The sequence below is a fragment of the Clytia hemisphaerica genome, unplaced genomic scaffold (assembly GCF_902728285.1).
Source record: "Clytia hemisphaerica strain Z4C2 unplaced genomic scaffold, Clytia hemisphaerica genome assembly, whole genome shotgun sequence".
Lineage (NCBI taxonomy): Eukaryota > Metazoa > Cnidaria > Hydrozoa > Leptothecata > Clytiidae > Clytia > Clytia hemisphaerica.
Window position 1 is genome coordinate 456859 of NW_027103629.1, and position 23285 is coordinate 480143.

At 36.5% G+C, this 23285-nt stretch overlaps 1 protein-coding gene across 1 annotated transcript in view; it reads right to left on the reverse strand.

The window, feature by feature from the left end:
* The window catches only part of LOC136802591 (uncharacterized), a 151230-nt gene that overhangs the window by 105720 nt on the left and 22225 nt on the right, over positions 1 to 23285 (reverse strand). Inside the window, exons 24-27 of the mRNA XM_067059346.1 lie at positions 21178 to 21252; positions 18878 to 19021; positions 4594 to 4648; positions 4310 to 4416 (exon numbers count right to left, since the gene is read on the reverse strand). Coding sequence (XP_066915447.1) covers positions 4310 to 4416; positions 4594 to 4648; positions 18878 to 19021; positions 21178 to 21252 — 381 coding nt within the window. The remainder of the gene's footprint in view (positions 1 to 4309; positions 4417 to 4593; positions 4649 to 18877; positions 19022 to 21177; positions 21253 to 23285) is intronic.

A 23285-nucleotide genomic window follows, 5' to 3' on the forward strand; every position in this document is an offset into this window, starting at 1 on the left:
GTCAGAGTACCTGACGACCAACGTGATTATCTTCGTTTCTTATGGTGGCCAGATGGGGACCTAGAAAGCAAGCTGCAAGAATATCAAATGTGTGTCCACTACTTTGGTATCACATCATCTCCAAGTTGTGTCAATCATGCACTGAGACGAACTGCTACCGAGAACAAATTCAAGTACGGCGAGCAAGCAGCTGAAGTATTGCATCGTAACTTCTATGTAGACGACATGCTAAAGTCCTTTCCAGAAGACGACTCAGCCATCTCAACAGTAAACAACACACGACTGATGTGCAAAGAAGGTGGTTTTCGTCTCATTAAGTTTCATTCGAATAATCGTTCAGTTATCGAATCAATACCACCAGAAGAAAGATCAAAGTCTCTGAAGGACCTTGATATGACAACCGACACAATACCCAACGAACGACGAGCCCTGGGCATGCAGTGGTGCCCAGAACGTGATGTGTTCACCTACAAAGTTCAATTCAAAGAGAAACCATCAACACGACGAGGAGTCTTGTCGACCGTCAGCTCAATGTACGATCCGTTGGGCTTGATTTCACCCTTTCTGTTAGAAGGAAAGAAGATTTTACAAGAAATTTGTGCCAACAAACACGGTTGGGATGAACCACTCACTGAGCAGCAATTGAAACGATTCGAACAATGGAAATTACAATTGAAGTCCATCGAGCAGTTCGAGATCCATAGATGCTTGAAGCCAAAAGATTTTGGTACCATCGTCAACATATCCCTTCATCACTTTTCGGATGGGGCGGAGGAAGGTTATGGACAGGTATCTTACATCAGGTACTTGAACGACAAAGGAAGTATTCATTGCCAACTGGTGTTATCAAAATCAAGAGTCGCGCCATTGAAAAGACCTACAATACCTCGCTTGGAACTATCAGCGGCTGTTGTATCCGTCAAAGTTTCATTGTTCCTTAAGAGAGAGCTTGATACCACAATCAATGACGAGTATTCTGGACCGACGCTCAAGTTGTATTGAGTTACATCTCAAATGATACCAGACGATTCCACGTATTTGTCGCAAATAGATCTCAATTTGTTCGTGAGAAGACTCAACTTTGACCAATGGCATTATTACGTCCCAAAGCAAACAAAACCCAGCCGATCATTCGTCGAAAGGTTTGAACCTGACAGCAACCGAAAAGATTAGACATTGGTTTAGGGGACCCGATTTCCTCTATCAGAGCAAAGCACAATGGCCAAAGCAACCTAACGTACTGAAGTTGACAAATGACGACAAAGAAGTAAAGAAGGTCAAGGTGCAAGGTCCAGCGTCCAAGGTTCAAACGTCCAGGTTCAAACGTCCAAAGTTCAACCAGAATTGATCGATGTTCTCGAAAGCCGCACTAACTCGTGGTCAAAGATGGTACGTATCATATACAGAATGATTCGACTTCGAAAGTCCAAACAGGCAAAAGTCAGAAGTTGAAGTCAAACAGAAAGCAGAGAAGGCTCTCATCAGATTAGTTCAACAGAAGGCTTCCCTGATGACATCAACCAATTGAAGAAGAAGGAACCACTGAAGAAAACAAAGCCCCGATATATCAATGGCACCATTCGTCGATGGAGAAGGATATCCTTCGAGTTGGTGGACGTTATCAACAATGCAACCAACATCCCATATGAAGAGAAGCATCCCATCGTGCTACCCAGACGATCAACAACAACAAAGAGTGTCATCCAAAAAGTTCATGAAGAGATGCAACACGGAGGGCGCAACGCAACGTTGTGTAGACTGAGAGAAAAGGGATTCTGGTGTATCAACGGTAATTCCCTTGTTCGTCATGTTCTTCATCAATGTGTAACTTGTCGTAAGTTACGTGGGAATCTCAATCACCAAAGATGGCTGATCTACCCGAAGATCGGTTACAAGATGCACCACCATTCACCTACGTCGGACTGGACCTTTTTGGTCCTTTCCTCATCAAAGAACGACGAAGCGAGCTCAAACATTATGGTATTATCTACACGTGCCTAAATTCACGAGCTTGCCATCTAGAGAGTGTTAATTCTATGGACACTGATTCGTTCATCATGTGTCTACGACGTTTCATTGCAAGAAGAGGACCAGTACGACTGGTCAGATGTGACAACGGCTCAAATTTTGTTGGAGCTCGAAACGAACTCGTCAAAGCGATCAATGAACTGGACGATCAAGCAATCAAGATTTATCTGATGGAACAAAATGCAGACTTTGTTTCCTGGAAGTTCAATCCACCATACGCAAGCAACTTTGGAGGCGTATGGGAAAGACTAATACGCTCTACACGTGCAATCTTAGATTCATTATTGACCACTCATGGTCATTCGTTAAATGATGAATCCTTTCGAACATTATTAGTAGAAATAGAGGCTGTCTTGAATTCAAGACCATTAACTGTTGAATGCCTCAGTGATGTAGAGAGTCCAAACACTTTAACACCAATCATCTATTGACAATGAAATCTAGCATTGTCATGCCACCACCAGGACGTTTCGTTCGAAGAAAGCAGACCTGTATTCAAGAAGGCGATGGAGGCGAGTTCAGCATATTTTAAACGTTCTGGTCACGGTGGAGAAAGGAGTATGTACAACACCTTCAAATACGTCACAAATGGAACGACACTAAAACGTAATTACAAAGCTGGAGATATAGTTCTCGTTAAAGACGACGCTAAGCGTAATGAATGGAAAATGGCTTTAGTCGATACGGTTCGACATAGTGATGATGGAGTCGTCAGAACTGTTGAAATTAAACAAGGCCAATCTAAATATACTCGGCCTGTTAATAAACTTGTTTTAATATTGGAAAGTGATTCCAAAAATTGAACTGATTTTCGGTTATGGAATTGAATTCCCCACCAAGGAGCCAAACAAAGGATGAAATATTTTAATATATTCAAAAATTAGTTTGAAAACAATTTGCTTGTTAGTAATAGGAAGATTTATTCAAACCAAAAACATTTTTGCTTGTTAGTAATAGAAAATTTATTTAAAAAAAAAAATTATTTTTGTAGGATTTTTCAAGATGTTTTGAGGATCAGGCACATCTTGAGGGGAGCCATGTAGCGGCTGAGGCACAGTGTCTGTTTATGGTTCTCCTCAGGATGTTTGGGGTTTTCCCCATTTTTAGGTTTTTCAGTTTTTTCTGTGTTTTTCTGTTTGGTCAGTGTTTTCCCTTGTTTCCAGTCTCTTTTTGTTTGCAGTGTCTTTTGTGTGTCTTTTCAGTATCTAAGCCATTATTTATTAAGTCTAATACATATAGTAACATTTGTTTATATATTTTGACTTTGTTCTGTAAATTATCAATGTTAAATGTTGGTCTGTAAATTACACGTTTTTGTTGTGATGTGTCATGTTGTCAAAATGGTAGCATTTTCAATTGTCATGTTTTGGAGGTGTGTCAATGTTGTCATAGTGATGTCATGTTATGTTATTGTATTATTGTATTGTTATATGTTAACTCATGCATACTAATTGTCTATCATCTTGTGAATGTACTGTTATGTATAAAAGTATTGTGGATTCACTTGTCACTTGTGTATATGTTTGTCTAGTGGTGTGCTGGTTGACCTAGATGGCTTCCTAGCCTTTTTCACTGTGTCCTTAGTAAGTGTCTTTCTATGTTACATGTTCTCTTGTATTCATCTCTTGTTGTATGCTTGTCTACATTGTATTATTGTACCTTTGTGCAGAGGCTCTTAGCATTTCTTGTATGTTTAGTTAATACAGACCTTAGAACTTGTGAATTTTGTTAAGGATAAAGTTGTAACTTAGTTTTTGTGCTATTTTGTTTTAGCCGTACAATATATGTTTATTGACGAGTACAATCCCTAATGTCAGTTCCTGTGTGGCATTAACAAAAGGACCGGCGTTAAATTAGGGTCGGCGTAAAAAGGGCCGATAAGGGTAATAAGCTGTTCTCGCCACAACCCAAAACAGGAAAATTCTTCCAAATTGGAATTTAACTTTCTCGTTTGGGCAATTTCAAAAGAGATTTTACAATTAAGAAAGATTGCTCAGATATCCTTTTACCCTGGTGAAAAACCTTGCAACTCAATGTTTTAGAGCATGGAGCAGGAGAATGTTTGACTTTTCGCTTATTTCACACGAGATTCAGTTATTTTTCAACTTCTTGAATGGAAAAATCTTCCCAAAGGGGCAGAAAAAATATCGATAGTTTTCCCCGATTCGAAAAAATCTCCCCGATCAAAATAATTGCGGGGAATGGCAAACGGCCACTTGGTCCCTTTTAAATACAAGAGGCTTTAAAGAATTTTTCGGTTGGAAAGACAAATAAACTTTACCTCATGATAAATAGATTGGTGGATGATCTTTCGAATAAATGTTTGTTGGCTTGTGTTAATTCAACCTTCTGTGAATGACCTTGTTCACCATACAGGATAGCACAAACCTGGAAAAGAAGGTCGTGTCTATTTTAAATAATAGCGAGGCTAAATATCGGTAAATAAATCACAGGTTAGACTTAGTAAGGGAGCCTTCGGATCGCCCTCAGTTTCGGTCGCAAACTTAAAATTATTTACTTATAGATTGTTCTTTAATTCTGGTTACAAAAAAAGACAGTACTTACCCTAGCTGAGGTACCAGCTCCGATACAATGACCGGTTTCAATGATAAAGAAGTACCTGAAGATATAAAAATTTGATTATGTTATTATTGATTCAAAATGGTCCCTCTTTTTAAGAATTTATACCTTAACGTATAGATAATCAATTATTTAGCGATGATCTAATATCTTAATCTCCACAGGTTTTATGACCATATCCAGCTTGGTGGAAATCTTTGAATAAAACAGAGCTTGCACGAAGGCAGGGTCCAGGAATTCGAACCGGAAATTCCAGTTTTGCGGCGCTGCGTACGCTGCAATTTTTTTCCGTCAGCGGACGCAGACCTGATAGACCTGAACCAACGGCCGAAGACCTGATTTAACGGCCGAAGACCTGATTTAGCAAGTCACCAGTCAAATATCTGATAGATAAGTTAGAGTCAGTTAAACTAACTTGAACCACTCGGCAAGGCATCAGTTGCGATGGTCCAGTGGCTATTGCAGTGGTATCGAAGACGAAAAATGGGTAGTTCGAGACGAGTTATTGGCATTAATTTTCATTCTTTTTAGTTTAAAATCTTATAACTTAATTTGTTTTCAATACTATTTCCCATTGAAACATCATATAAAAATCTTGATTGAATTCATGAAAAAGATTTATAACAAATTTCCACAATTAATTTTCTCTAGGTCTTTGGTCGTTATAAAAGGTATTCGACCGCTACATCAAGTTTTCGGTTTTTAATTCAGGTCTTTGGCCGCTAAATCAGGTCTGCGACCGCTAAATCAGGTCTGCGTCCGCTGAAGGAAAAAAAATCTGCTAAAAGCTTTAGGCTGAAAATCTGAACCATGAGAAAATGTACTTAGTACGGAAACGGGGGTTACTTTCTTTTTTTCTGAGCAGGGTTTTCTAAATTTAGGTTTAGAACGCTAATGGCTTGGATGGAAAATCAAAAAATGGGTGACGTAAATTCTTATCTATTCTGACGTCAAATATCTTTTTCCTATCTTCTTCAATTTTAGAAAGCATGTTCATAACGTAGATTTATTAATTCTTAAAGAAACTTATAGGCATCTTTGAAGTCAATTGAATTGTTTGTAAGTGAATATTTTTTTATGTTTTCTTTTGTATTCACATGTTTGACCAGTGATAAAGGTAAGTAATGTATTTTCTAATAATAAGAGACTTGATCAGATATAACTAGGGTGAAGCAATGGTTTTATGCCTTCTTCTTCTTTAAGTCTTTGATTGAAACGAAAGATCTGTCACTCGGAATTGTTTCGTCCAACAGCTATTTCCCTCATTGATTTCAAAGCCCCGATTTTTAGATTCCAAACTCCTGGATGGGAAATGAAGCCACCTATTTCCCATCCAAAACAATGACCCGCAAATTTTAAACAAAAATTTCTAAATCCGGGGCAAACATATAAAGCTTCAATTCTCTTGCAAAAGAAAATATCTACTTGAAGGAAAATTTCAAATATAAATGCTATGATCGATAGTGAAAATTAAAAACGATGTTCCTTTGAGCCACACACAAACTTAGTACGTATATTGTTCGTATATTTAAAGAGTGTTCGATAAACCAACCCAGGAGTAGAGCTTCTTCAATTATACCATGAACATGATTATACGGGCTAGGTCGCGATATATGTGTGTCTGAAAACATCGTTGTTTTTCACGTCTAATGGAATAAACTGACGTACGGCAAGAGAAGATCGTCATGTATGAAACCGGCAATCTCTCTCTCAATACGAAAATTTCATACTATCATACTACAGTCAGTAAAACATGGAACTGCCTTCCCAAGCTACGAATATGTTACGTTATTAACATTGGATATAGAACTCATGATAACCGTGGCTGATTTCTTGGGCACGGGGTAAAGCGTGGCGAGCTGTGGCAATATTTCATGAAAACAGTGATACCCATGGCGAATTTTTTGGGCAATGGGGAAAGCGTGGCGAACGTGGTGGGGAAATGGGGCAAAGTGTGGCGAGCTGTGCAACATTTTTATTTAAAGCGATCCTCATCGCTAATTTGGGGCAAACGGGGCAAAGTGGGCGAGCTGTGGCAAACTTCATATATAGAGAATACAAACGATGTTCCCTGGCTGATTTCTGGCACATGGGTCAAAGCTGGCAGCTGTGGCAAACATTCAGATAGTGAACATAGCGATATTCCCTAGTTTAAATTTACGTGGGGCAAATGGGGCAAGCGTTGCGAGTCTTTGGCAACATTTCATACGATTGGGGCAAATCAACGTGGCTACAATGGCTGGAATTCTTGGGCAAATGGGGCAAAGCGTGGCGAGCTGTGGCAACATTTCAATTAGGGAAACACAAAGCGTGGCGAGCTGTGGCAACATTTCATATAGTAACTCAGAGGCTGAATTTCTTGGGGCAATGGGGCAAAGCGTGGCATGTGGCAATTTATATAGTGAACACAGGCTGAATTTCTTGGGGCAAACGGGGCAAAGTGTGGCACACTTTATATAGAAATAACGCGTTCCCTTGGCTGAAGTTCTGGTTGATGATTCTGATCATGTGCATCAGGAGTTTGATTGGTGAAGTGTAGCAGTAGTGGTGGTCTGGTGATGTGCAGCAGTAGTTGTAGTTCGGTGAATGGTAGTAGAGTTGGTTGGTTCTGGTGATATGTTGGGTTGAGGTTCTGGTGAATATAATGCTGTTGTTGATGGATCTGGTAATTGCAATGTTGAAGTTGGTGGTTCTGGTGAATGTGATGGTGGAGTTGATTGTTGTGGTTAATGTACAGCGTGGTTGATTGTTATGGTGAATGTGCTGCAGAAGTTGATTGTTCTGGTAAATATGCTGCAGGAGTTGATGGTTCTGGTGAATGTGTAGCAGGAGTTGTTGATTCTTGTGAATGTGCAGCAGGAGTTGGTGATTCTGGAAAATGTGGAGCAAGAGTTGGTGATTCTGGTGAATTCAGCAGTTGGTGATTCTGTGCTGCAGGAGGTGATGATTCTGGTGAACTGCAGCAGGAGTTGCTGATGTAAACTGTCTCAGGGGTGATTGATCTGGTGACTGCAGGATGATTCTGTTGCAGGGTTGGTGATGCGTGATGCATGGTGGAGTGATGGATTGGTGAGTGTGATGGTAAAGTTGATGGTTCTGGTGAATGCAATGATGGAGTTGATGGTTCTGGTGAATATGATATTGAAGTTTGTGGTTCTGGTGAATATGATGATGGATATGATGGTTCTCGTGAATGCGACGATGAAGTTGATGATTCTGGTGAATGTGATGATGGAGTTGATGATTCTGGTGAATTTGATGATGGCATTGATGGTTCTGGTGAGTTTGATGGTGGCATTGATGGTTCTGGTGAATTGGCAGCAGAAGTTAATATTCTGATTATTGGTATTCAGATGTAGCAACAAATCAAAAGTTTGTGAATCTGATCTTTTTTGCTAGTAATGACTTCACGTTAAAATTTTTGTCATTGAATAACTCTAATCAAAACACTGTAGTCGGCTGAAAGAATGTTAAATGAATCGAATGAGCTATTAAGCGCAAGCTCATGCAAAACATTGAACAGTAATTATAGTCGTTCCAATCTCAGTTAGAGCTCATATAATATAGATGGTTTCAAACTAAGCGTTCATTAAATAGCAAAATAGATCAGATTCACCATACCTGCATTGTCATTACATTCATGAATAACATCTCAATAACAATTTATCAGAATATTAACTCCTACAGCACATTCACCAGAATCATCAATTGCACCATCACATTCACTAGAACCATTAATTCCACTATCACATTCAGCAGAATCATCAACTCCACCATTGCATTCATCAGAATTACCAACTCCTGCTGCACATTAACCAGAACAATCAACTCCTACTGTACATTCAACAGAACCACCAGAATCACCAACTCCACCATTGCATTAACCAGATCCATCAACAACAGCATTATATTCACCAGAATCATCAATTCCACTATCACAATCACCAGAGCCACCAACTCTTGAAGCATATTCACCAGAATTACCAACTCCACCATTGCATTCACCAGAACCATCAACTCCACTATCATATTCACTGGAACTACCAAGTACTGCTGCACATCCTACAGAACCATCAACTCCACCAATGCATTCAACGGAATTACCAACTCCTCCTGCATATTCACCAGAATCAAGAACTTCTGCTGCACATTCAACAGAACCATCAACTCCTACTGTATATTCACCAGTACCATCAACTCAACCATCACTTTCACCAGAATCACCAACTCCACCATTGCATTGACCAGATCCATCAACACCAGCATTAATTCCCAGATCATCACTACTGCTGCACTTCTCCAGAGCCATCAACACAATGCATTCACCAGAATTACCACTCCTTGCACATTCACCAGAATCAATCAACTCCTACTTCACATCACTCCGAACGAATCCTGATCCTGCTGTACATTGACAGAATAATAACTCACCATCACATTACCAGAACCCAATCCACCATTGCAATCACCAGACCATCAACCCCAGCATTATTGCACCAACCATCAACTCCACTATCATTTCACCAGAACCACTAACCTACTACAATTCCCAAACCACAACTATCTGCACATCACCACATCACCACAAGCATCAATCTGTGCACATTCATCAGGAATAATCACTCCTGTGTATTCAGCTATGAGGATTCGCTATGTTCACGATCATGAATGTTGCCACAGCTCGCCACGCTTGCCCATGGCCAAGAATTCAGCCATGGGAACCGTCTATTCTCTATAATATGAAGTTTGCCACAGTCACCACACTTGCCCCGTTGCCCCACAAATTCAGCTATGAGGATTCACGTTTCATATATGAAATGTCGCACGCTCGCACACCTTGCCCCGTTGCCAAAAAATCAGCCATTGGTATATCGTTGAGTTATGCTCGACGTATGAAATGTTGCCACAGCTCGTCAAGCTTTGCCCCATTTGCCCCAAGAAATTCAGCCATGAGAACATCGTTGTATTCTCTATATTATGAAGTTTGCCACCTCGCCACACTTTGCCCCTAATTAGACTATGAGGAATCGCTATGTTCACTGTACATGAAATGTTGCCACAGCTCGCCACGCTTTGCCCCATTTGCCCCAAGAAATTCAGCCATGGGAACATGGTTGTATTCTCTATATTATGAAGTTTTGCCACAGCTCGCCACACTTTGCCCCGTTTGCCCCCAATAAATTCAGCTATGAGGATATCGCTATGTTCACTATTGAAATGTTTGCCACATCTCCCACCGTTGCCCCATTGCCCCAGAAATCAGTATGGTATATCTTGAGTATGTAATAATGATGTGTGCCACAGCTCGCCACGCTTGCCCCATTTGCCCCAAGAAATCACTATTGGTATATCGTTGAGTTTGTCACTTGAAATGTTGCCACGCTCACCACGCTTTGCCCATTTCCCAAGGATAGCCATTGGTATATCGTTTAGGTTATGTCGACTATGAAATCGGCCACAGCTCGCACCTTTGCCCAGTTGCCCCAAGAAATTCAGCTATTGGTATATCGTTGAGTTATGCTCGACGTATGAAATGTTGCCACAGCTTGCCACGCTTTGCCCCATTTGCCCCAAGAAATTCAGCTATTGGTATATTCTTGAGTTATGTTCAATATATGAAATGTTGCCACAGCTCGCCACGCTTTGCCCCGTTTGCCCCAAGAAATTCAGCCACGGGCTATCACTGAATTTTCTATATCTAATGTTACACAATAACGTAACATAATCGTAGCTTGTGGAAGAGCATTATCCTATTATGTTTTACTGGAATTCTCGTAATGAGAGAGAGATTGCCGTTCTCATACATGACGATCTTCTCTTGCCGTACGTCAGTTTATTCCATTAGACGTGAAAAGCAACGACATTTTCAGACACACATATATCGCGACCTAGCCATTATACGTATATTGTTCTAAAGTTTTGACTTTTTTCCCTAACTACCGTAATGAGTTTAGCGAAAGTACAAGCCAGGATATCCGAACCGTAAAATATTTGCTCATACTTTGTTTCTTTTTAGGTGTGGTGTATATATATTTTGCGTTATGGTAAACCTGGGTTGAGGTGTACAGTTTATCTAGCATAATTCAGGAAAAGATTAACGGAAGGGCAAATTGATTGTAGTTTATGTAAACTGATATCATACACGGTTTATAAATGACTCCAACCATGATTCCGACATTGACTTTTATATACCCTGGACAAAGCTTCTAAATTCCAGCCAAGCAAAATCTTTCATGTGAGTTTTTTTGAAAGTGGTACTCATTAGCGGTGTAAATGGAGCGTGCTAAATCCCCCAATATTTTTAATGATGTAGCGCCGTTATACGTTCATTTTTGACACTACATTGGCTTCTTTGCGGGTACTACTTTCTCAAAAAGACTCTGGTCAAAGATGCCGGTTATATACCTTGGCCCAGGGTATATAAAGGTCAGTTGACTCCGGGCAGTGGACTTTAAGGGCCTCATTGTTTTTTATCACAAGCGACACATGCTACTTTGTCGGTTAGTTTATCTGTCTTAAGGCCGCTCTCCACTTTCGCGCGAAATAAGCGACAGTTTTTTTCTCAATCTTTTTGGCCTAAAGAAAAGATTACGTCATAAAAAAGTTTTGCGCGAACAAAAAGAAAGTTGTAGGAAGTTCAACTTTTTTCAACCGTTACGTCAATTATTTTGACGAATGGAATTGCTTCATTTTTCAACCGACCAATGACCTTACAAAAACGTTTAAAAGTTTTTGCTCATTTCGCGCAAAAGTGGAGACCGGCCTTTAGATCGTAATTTGATGAACTGTGTGGTAATAAACCAATAATTGGATTTCTAGAGTTAAGCGAATGAGAAACCCCACACATATTTGGAAGAGGAAACCGCAAGAACGGTGAAAATCAAGCAAGCATCTATAAACTGACGTCAAATAAAATTTCTGAAATTCATTGGCGTCAAATATTTTTTTTAAGAATATGGAAAAAAAATGAAGTTTGAACACTCGTTGCCTTGTAGCCTCGATTTCCAGACCACTATTCTTTTAACACAAAACGTAGGAGTAATCCTGCCTCAAAGTCAAAAAGAAAAAAAAAAGCCGTACGGGAAGTTGGAATAGTAATTCAAACACTCGAAAAGGTAGGTTTTTTCTACTACTGTAAAAAAAAGCTTTTGAGTAAAACTGATGTTAATTAGTAGTCTAGTTCTAGACTAGGGGTACAAGAGGGTACAAGAAAGAAAAAAACTTTTTAGTGGAGTGGCAGTTTTTGCTTCAATAGATGGACAACAAACCAGATATCCAATACGAAGAATCGGATATCAGAAATATTCAGTCTTGCTTGAAATGCATCCAACCTCGATTTTATATTTGTCGATATCCCGTTTTTTTGTTTTCAAAATTTTACTTTAAATACTCTACTTTTAGAAAAAGTCTATGTGCCAATCAACTTCACCACTTATTAAAGAAAGGTAGATTAATTTGTTATGTTATTCCCAGAAAGATTTATAATTTATTTATTTATTTAAGTTCCGTGGTTATTCTCTGATGCTAAGTTCAATTGCCAAGAAGAATGGATCCGTATCATTTAATATTGATAGGTAGATATCAGAAAGCAATCGAATTTAACATGTGTCAAAAAGATGCTTTTGGTCTAATTTACCATGGTATGTTTTGAGTTTCAAGTTGAAGACTAGAGGCGAATCGACAATTTTTCCCAAACGATAAAAAGTGAAGCCTTTAAATTTGCACCGCATTTTGGATGATGGTTTGAATATAGCACTTTTCTTCGTTTATGTATTTTCTTATTCTCAAATTCTGGTTGTAAAATATTACTTCCAATCCTTCATTTTTATGAAAATTACACGGGCTGCGCGACTTATGTAGGAAATATAGTGGCTTCAAATCTTTCATAGATTTGACTATAGGCCTCGGCTTTCCGTTATTGGTGATATCCACTGAGGTTTGACTCTAGCCATCAACTGAGGATTCATTTTTGAAATCATCCACTTAATAATAAGCATCGCATTGAAAATATGAAGACTTCAAAGGAATCTGTGTTATCTTACCATCAGTTGCAAGCAAAAGAGTAAGGTTTTCATTTTTTTGATACCTTTAATTTCTCTTGCAGCTGACTGTAAATGTCGTATGAAATTATTACAAGCGTTTACAAATTTACGCTATACATTGAAATTTCTTAAAGATGATCGTGATAAGATTTGAATTGCAAGCAGCAACAGGGTAGGAGTATCATATCGATATAAATCTTTGTTGTTATTGCAATCAAATCTCATTGGCTGGTTTATTCTTAAAAAAAAATTCTAATCGAAAGTTCATGGATATTTAATCACGTGACGAAATAAAATGAAATTCAAATTTCTGGTTGTGTTTTCTGGTCAGGTATTCAATTGAAATATTGTTGGGTGCTTTATTTTTCCAAGCAATCTTTTATCTAGTTCTAGTGAAAATATGACGTCAGACTTGAAAATTTTGACGTCAAATAATCTTTTTAATATGAACAACATTGTTTTATTTACAAAGCTATTAATCGTAAACCCGGTTCGATTGGCATCCTTGGAAACAACTATCTTCTGTAAAAATAACTGGATTCTTAGAATCCTAATCGAGCTGGTATTGGAGTGATATGTTGCTCAGGTTAGACATTTGATATCAGAAGAATCCATGATGCAATTTGAAGAAATATTGTGTATGCATCTTTAGAAGATGATCTTGTTACAAAATAGCTCTTCATTCGAACTTCATTCGAATTTTTTTTGCAGTTGTTGATAGGCAATGAGTATTATATTGCACATCATCAGCTCAACAGTAATCAAGGTATTTTTCAATAAATTCATTCCAAATTAATTCTATTCAAGTTCCCTCATATAACATAAGATAATCATTGTGAGAAGTCAATCATTGTAAAAACAGTCCGATTGGAATCTATTGAAGCAACAATCTTTTTTTCAGATTTTGTTTTCCTCAATACCCAATCGAGCTGATATTAGGATAGTAATATTTCTCCGTTGCAAGAAAAGTTAGATACAAGTAGAATCTGTAATGCAAGTCAAAGAAAGACTGTGGTACTGTAGGCCAAATGCTTTTTGAGGAAGAGAGTCTTCTTACAGATTGCTCTTCAACGATTTAGCATTTGACTTCAACAAATTTTTTTCTCATTTTCTTTTAAACACTGTTATATTTTCGTTCCAAGAACTGGATATACACTTAGTAGCGTCACTCGTAATCATTCATATAATGTAAAAAAGGTTATCAAACTATTAACCCTTTAACTGCCCATGTCGGCATATGCCGACATGAGCATTTTCGATTTCTTTGCCCATGTCGGGATTTGCCGACATCGGCACTTTCCATTCCTTTGCCGTAAAATTTAACACTTCTACAAAGATTTTGTATTAGATGGTTTGAAATGAAAAAAGATGTTGAAAAATAACTATTCAACAATGTTCAACTCAAAATTATAGTCCTTGGCTGATACTTCATATATTATGCAGAAAATGAAGTCAAAATCGCTACCTTTTGACTATGTCGGCAAGCCGTCATCGGGCAAATAGGTGGAACCTTCTTTTTTTTCCCGTGGCAAATAGGTCGAACCTTTTTTTTTCCCGCGGCAAATAAGGCGAACCTTAAAAAAAACGACGGGCAGTTAAAGGGTTAAGATGTGACGTCAAATAGTTTTATAAAGTTTTGTATAGTTTTTTTTTCAGTGTACATTTATAAAAATCATGTGAGCTAATTGTAGCTGATTCTGAATGATATCGAAGATCACCAAAGGATTAATTAGAAGTTCTGCTCAACGGATAAAACTTCGACGGATTCGATAACAAGTGACCCAGCACGCCGTTATTTGAATTGCATTCAGGAAAGGCACATCTATTTTAATTAGTTGTGGCTTCCGGAGCTGCAATTGAATTAACATTGAATTGATTGGATCATTTGTGTAACTTTTGATCACTAATATATTGATCATTGTTAGTAGATCAAGTTCAATTGGAGTTAATGTTAGCTGATATCTAGTTTCTAGATATCCGTTACTTTATCCAACTTGAAACTGGCATTGTTTTTCCCTGGTCAAATCGGTATTTGTGTACTACGTGCACTTTGTGTATAGTACACTTGCTTTTGTACTCAGTGCAACTGCAATAAATTTGGAAGTCATCATGATCGCAATCGAGCTTATGTTAGGGTGGTTTTTGTCATATTGATCCAAGGAACAGTATCAGTGTAGTTCACTTGCTTGGGTTTAAAAGTGAAAATCTTTCTACGAGATATTCATTTTCATCTTTGCAATTGAGCTGATATTAGAGTGGTGTTTGTCACTTTGATTGAGAGATCACGATTTTGAATGAAAGACGAGTGTTGAAGGATTCAGTTCAATTGCAATCGATTTGAATAAAGCAGCATCTTTTTAAGACAACAGTGTTTTTATCATTGCAATTGTGCTGATACTGGAGGTTGTTTGACATGTTTGACATTTGATTTAAAGATGAGTGTTTACAGTTTTCTATTCATTTCAATTGAATCGTTTTAAATCAGGTTCTTTTAGAAACTCCTTTTTATCATTGCAATTGTGCTGATATTGGAGTGGTGTTTCACATTTTGATTGAAAAATGAGTGTTGGAGGGTTCAGTTTAATTGCAATCGATTTGAAAATCAGGTTCTCTTTAGGAGAACGATGTTATTATCATTGCAATTGTGCTGATATTGGAGTGGTGTTTAACATTTTGATTGAAAGACGAGTGTTGAAGTGTTCAGTTTAATTGCAATCGATTTGAAAATCAGGTTCTTTTTAGGAGAACGATGTTATTATCATTGCAATTGAGCTGATATTGGAGTGGTGTTTGACATTTTGATTGAAAGACGAGTGTTACAGTTTTCTATTCAGTTCAATTGCAATCGATTTGAAAATGAGGTTCTTTTTAGGAGAACGATGTTTTCATCATTGTAATTGTGCTGATATTGGAGTGGTGTTTAACATTTTGATTGAAAGACGAGTATTGAAGTGTTCAGTTTAATTGCAATCGATTTGAAAACCAGCATCTTTTTAAGACAACAGTGGTTTTATCATTGCAATTGTGCTGATTTTAAGGCGATATTTGACATTTTGATTGAAAGATGAGTGTTGGAGGATTCCGTTCAATTGCAATCGTTTTGAAAATCAGGATCTTTTTAAGAGAACCTTGTTTTTATCATTGTAATTGTGTTGATATTAGAGTGGTGTTTGACCTTTTGATTGAAAGACGAGTGTTACAGTTTTCTATTCAGTTCAATTGCAATCGATTTGAAAATGAGGTTCTTTTTAGGAGAACGATGTTATTATCATTGCAATTGTGCTGATATTGGAGTGGTGTTTCACATTTTGATTGAAAGACGAGTGTTGGAGGGTTCAGTTTAATTGCAATCGATTTGAAAATCAGTCTTTAGGAGAACGATGTTATTATCATGCCAATTGCTTCTGGAGTGGTGTCTAACATTTTGATTGAAAGACGAGTGTTGGAGGATTCAGTTCAATTGCAATCGATTTGAAAATCAGCATCTTTTAAGACAACAGTGTTATCATCATTGTAATTGAGCTGATACTGGAGTTGTGTTTGACGTTTTGAGGGAAAGATGAGTACTACTGTATTCAGTTCAATTGCAATCGATATGAAAATCCGGATCTTTTTAGAAGAGCTACATTATCATGATTGCAATTGTGCTGATATTGGAGTGGTGTTTGACATTTTGATTGAAAGATGAGTGTTGAAGTTTTCTTTTCAGTTCAATTGCAATCGATTTGAAAATGAGGTCCTTTTTAGGAGAACAATGTTATTATCATTGCAATTGAGCTGATTAGGGCGATGTTTTGATTGAAAGATGAGTGTTGCATATTCAGCCCAATTACAATCGATTTGAAAATCAGTATCTTTTTAGGAGAACTGTGTTATCACGATTGAAATTGAGCTGATACTGGAGTGGTGTTTGACATTTTGATTAAAAGATGAGTGTTGGAGGATTCAGTTCAATTGCAATCGATTTGAAAACCAGCATCTTTTTAAGACAACAGTGGTTTTATCATTGCAATTGTGCTGATTTTAGGGCGATGTTTAATTTGATGAAAGATGAGTGTTGGAGTCCGTCATTGCAATCGTTTTGAAAATAGATCTTTTTAAGAACCACCTGTTTTTATCCTTGTAATGTGTTGATATTAGAGTGTGTTTGCCTTTGATTGAAGACGATTTTACAGTTTTCTATTCAGCATTGCAATCGATTTGAACATGAGTTCTTTTTCGGAGAACATGTTTTCTTCATTGCAATTTGCTGATATTGGGTGGTTGTTTGCATTTAGAAAGACGAGTGTTGAGGCTCAGTCATTGCAATCGATTTGAAAACCAGCATCTTTTTAAGACAACAGTGTTTTTCATTGCATCGTTCTGCTACCCGGCTGGGTTGACATTTGATTTAAAGATGAGTGTTGGAGGCATTCAGTTCAAATGCATCGATTGAAACCAGCATTCTTTAAGACAACAGTGGTTTTATCATTGCAATTGGCTGATTTTTAGGCGATTTTGACATTTGATTGAGATGGTGTTGGAGGATTCGTTCACTTCAATCGTTTTGAAAATCAGGATCTTTTTAGGAACCTTGTTTTTATCATTATGTAATTGTGTTGTTTGTTAGAGTGGTGTTTGACCTTTTGATTGAAAAGAGAGTATTGGAGTTTCATTTCAATTGAATCGATTTGAAAATCAGGTTCTTTTAGGAGAACGATGTTATTATCATGCAATGTGTGTATTGGAGTGTGTTTTTGACATACGTTGAAAGATGGTATTGAGTTCAGTTCAATTGCATCGATTTGAATCAGGTTCTTTTAGGGACGATGTTATTATCATTGCAATTGTGCTGATATTGGAGTGGTGTTTGACATAATGATTGAAAGATGAGTATTGGAGGATTCAGTTCAATTGCAATCGATTTGAAAATCAGGTTCTTTTTAGGAGAACGATGTTATTATCATTGCAATTGTGCTGATATTGGAGTGGTGTTTGACATAATGATTGAAAGATGAGTATTGGAGGATTCAGTTCAATTGCAATCGATTTGAAAATCAGGTTCTTTTTAGGAGAACGATGTTTTTATCATTGCAATTGAGCTGATATTGGAGTGGTGTTTGACATTTTGATTGAAAAATGAGCGTTGGAGGATTCTGCAATTGCAATCGATTGAAAATCGCATTTTTTAAGACAACAGTGTTTCATCATTGTATTGAGCTGATACTGGAGTTGTGTTGACGTTTTGATGAAAGATGCGATACTGTTTCAGTTCAATTGCAATCGATATGAAAATCCGGATCTTTTTAGAAGAGCTATATTATCATGATTGCAATTGTGCTGATATTGGAGTGGTGTTTGACATTTTGATTGAAAAATGAGTGTTGGAGGATTCAGTTCAATTGCAATCGATTTGAAAATCAGCATCTTTTAAGACAACAGTGTTATCATGATTGCAATTGTGCTGATATTGGAGTGGTGTTTCACATTTTGGTTGAGAGATGATTGTTGGAGTATTCAGTTCAATTGCAATCGATTTGAAAATCAGGTTCTTTTTAGGAGAACAGTGTTTTTATCATTGCAATTGTGCTGATATTGGAGTGGTGTTTGACATTTTGATTAAAAAATGAGTGTTGGAGGGTTCAGTTTAATTGCAATCGATTTGAAAATCAGGTTCTCTTTAGGAGAACGATGCTATTATCATTGCAATTGAGCTGATATTGGAGTGGTGTTTGACATAATGATTGAAAGATGAGTATTGGAGGGGTCAGTCCAATTGCAATCGATTTGAAAATCAGGTTCTTTTTTAAGAGATCTTTGTTTTTGTCATTGCAACTGAGCTGATATTCGAAGGGTGGTTTTCGATATTTTGACTGGAAAAGTTATCTGTTTATTTTTTAAAAAAATCAAAATAATTACAGTTAATTACAGGTTTCTTTAAAGATCCTAGAGAAAAGACGTATTGGACGACGTCGGTACGGCAGTTAATTATAATATTGTCATATCCTAATTATACCAGCTATATGACATCGCATTGTTGTGGCTGAAATGTGCTTGAAGGCAGGGTTACTTTTAAGAGGCTCCTTTGACTGCAAGCGTATTTGACTTCATCATATTTGTTTCGTATTTGACCATTACTCTCTAACTGACAACACGGCTATAGGGAAAACATTTCTTAGGATTCGAATCTTCATAAAATTCATAAGGGCACTAAATTTTGATGTATAAAATGAATTAAAATCACTCACCGGTATGGGTCACAAGGGTAGTTTTCCGGGATATCGATAATGGGTACGGTACTATGATTGACTTGCCAGAAACGTGCCAGAATGACAACAATATAAAGCACGATCAGCGAACACAAGATGGAGATTGGTAGAAGGCTTCCAGTACTGAAAATATTATAGGAAGAAATTTTTTCATCGATTATGAAGTATAATAAAAAACTTAAAATATGTTTTTCACTAACATCTCTACAGTGTATAAATAAATAAGCTATTTGTAGAGAAGTTTTCAAACATAAAATATACATACTGAGTTCTAGCTTGGCAACAGCCAAGCGACATCGATTGAGTAAAGAACCCTATGTAGGGCTATATATAGTTTAGTTAGCGGCTAAGTAGTTTACAACTTAATCGATGCCGTCTTTCCCATGTTGACAAGACATACAGTAGAATAAAGAGAGGATCATATTACGGTAACTTTGACAAAACCAGTGAGAAGTCGAGCAATGTATTGGTGCCCATCATTTTGTTCAAAACAGATTGCAAACAACATCTCAAGGCGATCGAGACTTCGATGCAAACAAGGCTCTTGAATAAAAACATCTTTATTTCAAAAGATTTTTTTTTAGACCCTTGATGCAAGCAAAGGAGGTAACGGCTCAACGAAAAAGAATCATAGGGTATTGTTGACAAATTCAGTGAGGATTCAAGCTAGTGCCAATATTTTGCACAAAACAGAGAAAAAACTACTTTTTAACAAAGATTCAAGGCGATCGAAACTTCAATGCAAACAAGGATTTTGGATAAAAACTTTTTCATTTAAACAGGTTTTTGTTTAATTTCCTTGATGTAAGCAAAGGACGTAAGTCTCGAACGAAAAAGAATCATAGGGTATTGTTGACAAATTCAGTGAGGAGTCAAGCTAGTGCCAATATTTTGCACAAAACAGAAGAAAAACATCTTTTTAACAAAGATTCAAGGCGATCGAGACTTCAATGCAAGCAAGGATTTTGGATAAAAACTTTTTTATTTCAAAAGAGTTTGTTTAATATCTTTGATTCAAACAAAAGAAGTGTAGTCTCAATGAAAAAGAATCATATGGTATCTTTGAGAAATCCAGTGAGGAAGCAAGCAATATTGGTGCCAATAATATTTTGCCCAAGACAGAAGAAAAACAACTTTTTTGACGAAGATTCAAGGTGATCGAGAATTCGATGCAAACAAGGATTTTGGATAAAAACATTTTTATTTCAAAAACGTTTTGTTTTGGATCCTTGATTCAAGCAAAGGAGGTAACGTCTCAATGAAAAAGAATTATAGGGTATCGTTGACAAAACAAGCGAGGAGGCAAACTATATTGGTGCCCATTATTTTGTTCAAAACAGATTGCAAACAACATTTTAATGGAAATTCAAGGCGATCGAGAGTTCGATGGAAACAAGGATCTTGGATAGAAGCTTTTTTATTTCAAAAGAGTTTTGGTTTAAGATCCTTGATGCAAGCAAAGAAGGTAACGTCTCAACGAAAAAGAATCATAGGGTATTGTTGACAAATTCAGTGAGGAGTCAAGCTAGTGTCAATATTTTGCACAAAACAGAAGAAAATACCATTTTGATGAAAATTCAAAACTATTAGAACTTTGATGAAAACAAAGATCTTGGATAAGAACTTTTTTATCTTTAAATCGTCTTTACTCGAGATCCTTGTTTCAAGCAAAGGACATGTGATTCCAATAAAAGAATGAAAATAAGATGACTAAGAATTTTTTCATTTTGGGTAGGTCAACATTTTTGGATTCTTAACATAGACTTCAATTGATTAAACCAATTTAAAGTTTTTTATACCTAAATTTAAGTTAAAAGAATCAATAATAAATCTTTAACCGTAAGCATTCAATATCGTGATAAACCTGCATACTTTAGCGGACCCGGTACACGCTTAATTATTTATAAGAACAATTTTAAAAGAACTCAGATCTAGGCCCTCGAATAGATAGCTCTATTGTTTGGAACAATAGAAATTTAAGAACAATCTCAGGCTCAGCCAAAATTTGCTGGGTTTTGTACTTCCAATATAATTTGTTAAAGGGACATAAAAGTAGTAAAATGTAAACATTTCGCAAACCACGTGTCATGAAAGAGAACAATTAAAGTCACGTGTCCAAAACAAACTTGAAAACTAAAACAAAAAATTAAAACAATTGAAACAATCAAACTCAGCCATATCTTTTATTTTGACATGTGACGTTTGTTTTGTTTTTGTATCCCGCTGCATACGGTTTGTTTACAAATTTCGTGAGTACTTTGATGTTTCTTTAAGTTTACCTTTCTCTGAGTACGGTGTGAAATTCTGATTGGATGTAATTGATATTGCTTTTAATAAATCCTTCACCCTTGCATCTGCATGAAAGTAAAAATGATTTGTCAAAAAATATAACAAGTGAAGAAATGTTAAATGCTAAATTACAAGAAGATATTGTTATTTACAGCATATTGTCCGTAAAACGTCTATCCAAATTGAAATCTTTCTAATGAATTTACATAATAGGGAACGAATTAAGCTTCAATATGTCTAGTTTCTTTCCCAAAAGATAATTTTCTTGAAATAAAGATTTTTGTATGATTTTTATTCAATCAAAGTTGGGTCATATTTTTCTAATGGCCCCAAAAAGGAGGTTTAGTTAAGAGCATCCAATCTTTAAACATTTAATCCAGGCTTTAAAATTTTTGTATAATTTTATAAAAAAAAAACGTGTACGTCAGAAAAAATCTTCTAAGGCTCCCTTTTATGAGGAGGTCGTTTCTGCATGGTTGATGACTAGCAAAACTTCTCAGCGTTTGAAATCAAAACAAGACGACTTGAAGTCGAAAATTTCGCCAAATATTTGCAAAAAGTATGCTAAAATGCTGGCTCTGAAAAAGCTGTTAAGAAAATTACGAGGTGGATTAGAAAAAAAAGGTTTAGGTCGAGTGAGAAATGAGAAATGATTCGGACACGGTCATTTTTTATAATGAATAAGCGAGGCTGAACCATATTAAAACTGCTGCAACCAGTAGTCCCCTGTCTACCTTGTAAGAACTAATTACCTAAAAGTATATCCCCAGCTATCAAAAGTTATTGATTTGATTTTTATAAAGTAAATCCTTATAAGAAAAATAAATATGCTCAAATTGTGCGTCATCCCTCGTTTACTTTGTAAAGTAAATGCTTATAAGAAAAATAAACATCCTTATATTGTGCACTGTCCCCTGTTTACTTTGTAAGAACTACTCTCGGGTACCTAATAGCCGCCCCCCCCCCCCGCTAATTAATTTTTGGGAAAATTTTTTTGAAAGTTCCCCCTTTTGTCCTATTTCAGCTGTATTAGCCACCTTTCAAAATTGTAATTATCGAGAGTAATTATCGAAAGGTTTATTTAAAAGTTATTGATTAGATTCTTGTAAGGTAGATGCCTATATGATAAATAAAATATTCCCGCATATTATGCCATCCTTTGTTTACTTTGTAGGAACTAATATCCGATCTAACTACAACGCTTTTCAACCAAATCCTCTTTATTTTGAACGCATAATAACCACTCTCTGTTTTTCATTTACGCATGTCAAGTAGAACATTCATAAGAAAAAAAATAAAAGAATAAAGTTGTTTGTTTAAAGTACAATGAAGATGAGCAAATAATATTAATGATATTTGAATTGTTTCAAAATTGTAAGTTGACATTTCCGAAAAAATTGAAACTTGCATTTTAGGTGTAATGGACAACTTGGATCGAATACAATGGACTCCAAAAATAGAGTGGACATTAGATAAACTCTTTTGTGACATTTTCCAAAAAAAATTGACTTCATACCTCTTTTTCCCTAAAACTAGTTTACGGCAACGTCATCAAAGTTGACATTTCCGAAAAAATTGATAATTGCATTTTAGGTGTAATGGACAACTTGGATCGAATTCAATGGACTCCAAAAATAGAGTGGACATTAGATAAACCTTTTTCTGACATTTTCCAAAAGAAATTGACTTCATACCTCTTTTTCCCTAAAACTAATTTACGGCAACGTCATCAAAGTTGACATTTCTGAAAAAATTGAAAATTGCATTTTAGGTGTGATGGACAACTTGGATCGAATTCAATGGACTCCAAAAATAAAGTGGACATTAGATAAACCCTTTTCTGACATTTTCCAAAAAAAATTGACTTCATACCTCTTTTTCCCTAAAACTTGTTTACGGCAACGTCATCAAAGTTGACATTTCCGAAAAAATTGAAAATTGCATTTTAGGTGTAATGGACAACTTGGATCGAATTCAATGGACTCCAAAAATAAAGTGGACATTAGATAAACCCTTTTGTGAAATTTTCCAAAAGAAATTGACTTCATACCTCTTTTTCCCTAAAACTAGTTTACGGCAACGTCATCAAAGTTGACAT